The sequence below is a fragment of the Hydra vulgaris genome, chromosome 10, assembly GCF_038396675.1.
Source record: "Hydra vulgaris chromosome 10, alternate assembly HydraT2T_AEP".
NCBI lineage: Eukaryota > Metazoa > Cnidaria > Hydrozoa > Anthoathecata > Hydridae > Hydra > Hydra vulgaris.
This window is the reverse complement of record NC_088929.1, coordinates 21,333,149-21,341,110: the sequence shown is the minus strand read 5'-3', so window position 1 is coordinate 21,341,110 and position 7,962 is coordinate 21,333,149. Positions and strand designations below refer to the sequence as shown.

At 27.9% G+C, this 7,962-nt stretch overlaps 1 protein-coding gene across 1 annotated transcript; it reads left to right on the top strand.

The window, feature by feature from the left end:
• Nucleotides 1-444: 444 nt before the first annotated feature.
• LOC136086211 (uncharacterized) lies at nucleotides 445-7,962 on the top strand. Its single transcript, XM_065808495.1, has 8 exons — nucleotides 445-495; nucleotides 581-604; nucleotides 878-1,604; nucleotides 1,724-2,119; nucleotides 2,279-2,616; nucleotides 2,937-3,154; nucleotides 7,542-7,665; nucleotides 7,921-7,962. Exons 1-8 carry the CDS (start codon nucleotides 445-447, stop codon nucleotides 7,960-7,962), a joined length of 1,920 nt encoding a protein of 639 aa, XP_065664567.1.

Sequence of the window (7,962 nt, the reverse complement as noted above, 5' to 3'; positions counted from 1 at the left end):
CAAGAAAGGATTTTGTAATTCGATGCTGCAATGAAAGTATACTTTTCGGTTCTAAATTTAAACGGTTGTGAGATATTTTGGTGATTTTTTCGAGGATAAATATTTTCGGCTCTATCATGTGACACGCTAAATATACACATCTGGGTTTTCGGAAATATAAAATACACATTACAGACTATGTCTGTAGATAAATTATTGTTATTTGTTCGTTGCACTTATTGCATGTCAGACGTCAGTTAACAACAGTTGCATACACAATAGACAATAGTTACAGACTTTATTTGTTTCTTAAATTATAAGTTAACCAGTGAATAGTGTTAAAATTTAAAAATGGAAGAAGATCGTCATAAATTAAAGCGAGTTTATATAAGTGGTGCAGACAAACGAAAATTGGCAAAAAAAAAAGATTAAAAAAATACGGAAATAATTTCAAAAACTAAGCGAATGACACAGTTTTTCATAACACAGCCCAACACAACTTCTTCTTCTCCTGAGGTTAGTTCAAAAGTTTTGCAATTACTATACAAAGAATAAATATTACTTTTAATAATATATATTTTTTATTTCTTATATTTAATAGCATATAATAATAAAATATAAGCAGGTTAGGTAGTTTAAATAAATATTACAATTAATATTTTTTTCATGTATACATACTATACTATATTTATCTCTTCAAATTTACCTTTCCTAATTAAAATTGTTTAAAATCGAAAAAAATTATACGTATATTGGCCACTTAGGTATATATTAATTAAAAAAAAATAATAATAAAAATTGAAAATCAAACGCATTAATATTATAAATACAAATTTAAAAAAGGCTTATCAGTTTAATTTCCATTAGGTACATACTTTAAATATTTTTTTTATTTCAGTCATATCAAATTGCTCTACCGCCTCAACTAGTAACTATCGCCGAAAACCCTTCACCTCAAAATATTGTTGAAGAAACAAATGAAAGCTTAAATTTAGATATAGGATTATGGCCTGAAAATATGACAGGATTAATAGATTATTGGGCAAAAGTAGGAAGTTCAAATTTACAAAATTGTAATGAAGAATTATTTATACAAAAATCAAAAAAACAGTTTGACGTGAAGTTTACTCGTAAATGTAATAAATCATTGTTTGAGCGAAAAACTGCTAACGGAGAAATAATTAGGCGTTCATGGTTATGTTTTTCAACATTCAATGGTAGCATTTTTTGTTTTGTTTGTAAATTAATGTCCAAAACACGCAGTCAATTTACTCATGATGGTTTCTGTGACTGGAAGCATGCAGATAATCGATTAATAAGTCATGAAACTTCCAAAGATCATTTAAATTATGTGATAAATTTAGCTGTTCGTTCAAAAGAAATAGGCCGTATTAACAATGAACTTATAAAACAAAGTGAAGATGTAAAGAGTTACTGGCGTAATATAATCAAGAGACTCGTAATTGTTATAACATTTATATGTGAACGAAGTTTAGCATTACGTGGTAAAAATGAAATTGTCGGTTCGTCTAAAAATGGTAACTATCTTGGAATTCTAGAGCTATTAGCTGAGTATGATAATTTTCTTAAACAGCATATTGAAAATCATGCAAATCGTGGAATGGGCACACTAACTATTTATTTTCTACTATCTGCGAAGAATTAATAGAAATAATGGGAAAAAATGTTTTGAATGAAATAATTTCTCGTATAAAATTATCTAAATATTTTTCAATTTCATTAGATTCAACTCCTGATGAAGGTCATATAGATCAATTAACATTAGTTTTTAGATATATTGAAAAAGATACACCAGTGGAAAGATTTTTGGTATTTATGCCAAACCAAGGCCATAAAGCTCAAGATATGTATGATGGTTTAATAAACTTTTTAAATAAATATGACTTAAACATAAAAAATTGTAGAGGCCAATCGTATGATAATGCTTCTGCAATGAGTGGAAAATATAATGGTCTCCAATCAAAAATTCTGAAAAATAATAAACTAGCTTCCTGGATTCCATGTGCTACACATTCCCTAAATTTGGTAGGAAAAGCAGCAGCCGAGTGCTGTACTGTTGCTGTTGAATTTTTTGACTTATTAGAGCAGTTATATGTATTTTTTACGGCATCAACAAAACGTTAAAAACTACTGGTTAAAGCTCTAAGTTTAGAAAATACCAAAACCCGTATCCATGTACCACAACGAGTTAATACTACACGCTGGTCATGTAGATTTGATGCAACAAAAGCTCTTACACTAGGCTATAAGCAATTTAAAAGTACTCTAATTCAAATAGCTGATGACTTTGAACAAACAACAAAAACGCGTTGCGATGCAAATTGTTTATACAACAAATTGTGCACACTTGAAACTGGAATTTACACGGTTTTTTGGAATAATATCCTTGAAAGAGTAGATAAAACTAATAAATTACTGCAAGATGCGACATTAGACCTTAATACTGCAATATCTGCTATTAAGTCTTTAAAGAATTTTGTTCAAGCTAAACGTGATAACTTTGATCAATATGAAAAACAAGGAGCAGAAATTTCGAAAACAACAGATTATTTGAAACACCGTAAACGGCAAAGAAATATCCGTTTAAATCCAATAGATTTTTATGAAACACCCGAGGTAGATTTAACTTCTTCTCAAAAATTCAAAATTTTTTACCTGTAATTGATACGTTTATTTCTAACTTGGATAAACGATTGTTTGCTTATGAATTGGTATACCAACGATTTGGCTTTCTTTGAAAAATAGAACAACTAAAGAACCAAGAAATTGAAAAAGAAGCAATTAAACTTGTTAAAATTTACCAGTATGATATTGATGAACACTTAGGAAACGAACTTATTCAATTTAAATAATTTTATAAACATTTTAAAGATGAAAGCAGTGAATTTCACAATAGTAGTCAAGAACATTTAATGTATAAAATATTAATTAATAAGGAAGTAAAAGATTGTTTTCCTAATGTTGAAATAGTTATTTGTATTTATCTTGTTATTATGATTACAAACAGCAGTAGTGAAAGATCATTCTCTAATTTAAAGCACATAAAAAATAGATTGCGTACTTCTATGGACAGAGACAGGCTCAATCAACTAGCGATAATGAGCTCTGAGTCTGATATTTTAAGAAAACTTGATTTTCAAAATGTTATTGATAAGTTTGTACAAATAAAATTAAGAAAAGTTCCCGGCATTTAATTTTAATTACTTGACATTATTATTTTTATTTATTATTTTTCATTTAATTACTTACACTGAATATTATGATAATATTACTTAATATACTAGTTACAGTAACTAGTATATTAAGTAATATTATCATAATATCGAGTATAACTGGTAACTAGTTATACTCGATTTGATTGTTTTTATAATTATTTATTATTAAATAGTAGTTAATTGTTACTAGTGTTACTACTACTAAACATAATAATATTATTCAATAAGAAAAAAAATATATTTCCTTATTTATTTATAAGGGGCCCCCACAGTATATTCCGCCCAGGGGCCACCACATACCTAAATCCGCCCCTGGCTTGCGTCACGCTTGCGCATTACTGACTGTCTACTTATTTAACGATCTGTCACGGAGAAAACTGTCCGTCGGAGTAAACTGTCCGATAGGACATTTTACTCCGGAGTACATTGTCCTACATTGGAGTAAGTTGTCCGCTTTGAATAATGTGAAATGTCATCAGACAAAATAGTTTAAATAAGATTGCGGACGTTTTGAAGTAAGACGAATTAAGACAGTACTTAAAGAGTTTTTAGAGAAAAAGAGGTTTTATTTTGTATAATTTAAGTTACTTTTGGAAATACTGTCACCACTCAACGCCGTTAATGCAAGTTCTCAAACTTTTTTGTCTTGTTTGTTCTCGGTGATAACAAACATAATTTTTTTCCGGTCTGCAACATTTGTTTATAAACAATATGATATGTTAAGTTTTAAAAGATATGTTAAGTTTTAAAAGATATGTTAAGTTTTAAAAGATATATTAAGTTTAAGCAATATCTATATATATTGTTTAAAACTTAACATATCTTTTGCGATGGAGTATGAAAATATGTATATTTTCTACAAAAAAAATAAAATATATATATATATGTTCAAATAATATATATGTATATTAATCTATGGTAATTTAAAGACCGGAATTTTAGTTCAATAGTTTTATGGCATTATAAAATAGGGATGGCTCACATCACAGTAATGTTTGAATTTTGAGCTTAGACTTTTAAATAAACCTTAAGAGTTTCAACTTTAAAAGTCTAACTAGTCGTATGTCAATTTGTGTGTTCTTTACACTCATACTAATAAAAACTTTCATATAAAATGGAAAAAACAGATTTTAAACTTGAAATAACTAGTTTTTTTCGACCTTTAATATGTTTGCAGACATATGACTGGTTAGAAATTAAACATAATGCCTGGAAATTTTCGATAAATATTTTTCTATCATAATGACAAATCTAAGCAGGTAAAGCAAAAATAAAAAATCCATTTTTTATTTAAGATAATTGTTCAAAACTTAAAATATCATCATGAGTTTACTCATTATATATATGTTATATATATATATATATATATATATATATATATATATATATATATATATATATATATATATATATATATATATATATATATATATATATATATATATTTATATATATTCTCAGAGCCGTAACCACCGGGGGAGCCTTGGCCCCTCCAAAAAATTTTTAAATCATAATTATTAGGAAAAAACATATACGTTAAATAATTTTAACAAATTTTTTATCCCCTTCCTTCTTTAAAAGAACCCAAGGCCCCCTAATATCAAAATTGTGGTTACGGCTCTGATTCTAAATCTAAAATAAATTTTAAACAAGATAACATAAAAAACATAAACGTTAAACGAAATATAAAGTTCTAAACATGTCAGTGTTAACATTTTTTTAATTTTTTTTAAACTTTTAAACCGGTAAAAAATGACCTTGTGAACTAAAAAGCTTCAGGTTTATTTGTATGAGTTACATGACGCATAATATTACTATGTTAATTATAATAATATTATGCTTAGTATATAAAGTGTAAGTTTTCTTTATGCCGCAGAATAATGCACGAGTTCTCAAACCATTGTTTAAACAAACGCTAAAACACATTGCTTGAGTAGTCCGAAGTAAATATTCCGCAAAAAAGTAGGACAGTTTACTCTAATGTACGACAGTTTGCTCCGGAGTAAATTGTCCTAGACGGACGGATAGGACAAACTAGAACGTTCTACTCCGGAGTAAAGTATCCGAACGGACAACTTACTCCGCGGACAGTTTTCTCCGAGACAGTTTTCTCCGTGACAGTACTTATTTATAAGGTAGTTTTTAAAACGCTGAATTCTAAAAAGCCGAAATGCCGAAAAACCTTCAAAGAGAAACTGAATAAAAAACGGAATGAAAGCAATGAAAAACCGGTAGTCAACCCCCGCATTAATGTTTAAATTATTGTTTTGAATTTTATAATAAAATTCAAAACATGTCAATTTAAATTCATTTTATAATAAATTTCAAAACACGTAAAATTAAAAAAATAGTGTAGCAATAAATTTTGTATTGCTATGGCATCTGTGTATCGCACATCGAAGTTAGAGTGATTTGCAGCAATTAAGTAAGTTTAGTGGAATCTGCAGATTAAGAGAAAAGTCTGTCACTAATTTTAAATATGCACAATAAGAGGAAAATCTGTTATCTCAGCAAGAGTAAATTTCTTAGCAAATCTTTTGTTGTTAATTTTTTCTATATGTTTCTTTATTCTGTGTTAGTTAACACAGATTAAAGATTAATTAATCTGCGTTAGTTTTAATTTTTAACAGAAAAATTAGAAATGAAAGAATTGAAAGTTTCTTTTTTTCAGTGTTTTTATGTTTAAAATTTTTATTTACATGATATAAGGCATACTTCAAAGATTACTCTTTGAAGCATGCCTGTTTCAATAGTATGGTTGATCCATCAGTTTGATAAACCTCAAGTACTTTTATTTATATAAGGAAAACAGCCATGTTTTCCTTAAATAAGCTGAAACAACAACAAAAAGCAATATATTTACCAGATATATAGGTATTTTACATAAGCATGTTTTAAATTATAAAAATATATTTACAGTCTACATACTGTATGGTTCCCTTTCATATAGCCTGGTTAAATAGAGGAGAGCGACCATAAACAAAACAAAACATAAACAAATAAAATAAATAATACACACACAGAAGGTTGCTATTAGTCGACATTCATATTTATATCTTATATATCTTCTATGGTAATATATTTTTTATCATCAGTGATACAACTGTTGTTTCTATTTATCTTGATGCAGCAATTAGTGTTTTAATTTAGTTTTGAGGACATATTTTTTAATGTTGGAAAGAGGCATTGTTTTTGATTTATTTTAAAGTTGATTCTAGACCATTAATGCAGAGTTTTTAAAGAAATGTTTACCGTAGGATTTTGTATTATATGTTTGCACACTCAGTGCACCTCTACAAGATTTTCTTGTGAGTTAACAGCTAGTTGCACAGCAAAGAGTAAACCATTTATTAAATATTCAAGGTAGCTTTTTGTTTAGGCTGTGAATAAATAAACAATTTTCAATTTTGATTATATCATGTAATTTTAAAATTTGTAGTGCATTAAAAAATCTGAATGTGTGGGTATTTTTGGTAAAAATTCAATTATCCTGACTGCTTTTTTCTGCATGATAAATTTATGGCGATTCACTTTTCTTTTGATTCCATGATAGAAAACAATATGTGAGGTGAGAGTGAAATAAAGCATAGTAAATAGGTTTTAAAGTTTTGTTGTTGAATGAAATGTCTTAGCATTGACAGAATGGCAAGGTATGTATTCAACTTATTGGAGATATCGTTATAAGTCCAGGCTAAGCTATTGTCTAGCTTTATACCATGTAGTTTACAAATTTTTCGCACCAAAGTTTTTCCCATTTAACTTAATTTTAAGCTGCTGGTCTAATTTGACGACTTTTAAATAATATTAAATCAGTTTTTTTAGAGTTAAGGGAAATTTTGTTGGCATTTAGCCAGTTGCATAATTTGTTAAGGTCCTAGTTAACGTATTTGTTGATTTTTTTTATGTACTTACTAAAATAGAGAAGGTTTGTGTCATCTGCAAAGGACTCTACAAAATTTTAAAACTTTAGACATGTCATTTATATATATATATAAGAAACAGCAAAGGGCCAAGGATAGATCCCTGAGGAACACCTACTTGGATATTGTTTACGTTTGAGCTCACCCCACTAATGGATACTAATTGAGTTCTATTAATAAGGAAAGATTTGAACCAGGAGTTTGAAAATCCTTTAACACCATATTACGATAGCTTATAAAGTAGGATGTCAACATCTACAGTGTCAATGGCCTTTTGAAGTTTGATAAAAAATACCACATCCAAACGTTCCTTCATCCAGAGAATCTTTAATTTTTTCTGTTAAACTTAGTAAACCAAGTGATGTAGAGTAGTTTGTTTGAAATAAATATAGTTTGGCATAAATAGTTTTGAATCAGTTTTAAAAACAGATATAACTTTGATAGCTTTTAAGTTTTCTGGGAAAACACTTAAGAAAGAGATACTTGAGAAAGAGATATTAAAAATGTTAGAAAGAATTCTTCAAAGTTCCGTTTTTAATAGTTTTTGAATTTTAGACGATTGCTAAACAACGATTGCTAAAACGAAACGACGATTGCTAAAAGACGATTGCTATTTATGCTAAAACGAAAAGACGATTGCTATTTATTTTATTGACAATAAATAAAGAGTAGTTAGTTTAGCAGCTTGTTCAATTTGTTTAAAAAAAGTTTGTTAAAGAAACTTTATTTTTATTATTCAATGAAGTCTTTATAAGTATACTAATTTTTTTTTTGTTTATATTTAGGAAATTGAAGAAGCTTTGAGTTTTGGAAAATGTTGTCTATGA

Coding starts and splice junctions, on each gene's coding strand:
- LOC136086211 (XM_065808495.1), top strand. CDS start 445: ATGACACAGTTTTTCATAACACAGCCCAACACAACTTCTTCTTCTCCT. Junction 2,617..2,936: donor ATTTTTATGAAACACCCGAG/GTAGATTTAACT, acceptor TTAATTAATAAG/GAAGTAAAAGATTGTTTTCC. Junction 3,155..7,541: donor TTTCAAAATGTTATTGATAA/GTTTGTACAAAT, acceptor TGGCATAAATAG/TTTTGAATCAGTTTTAAAAA.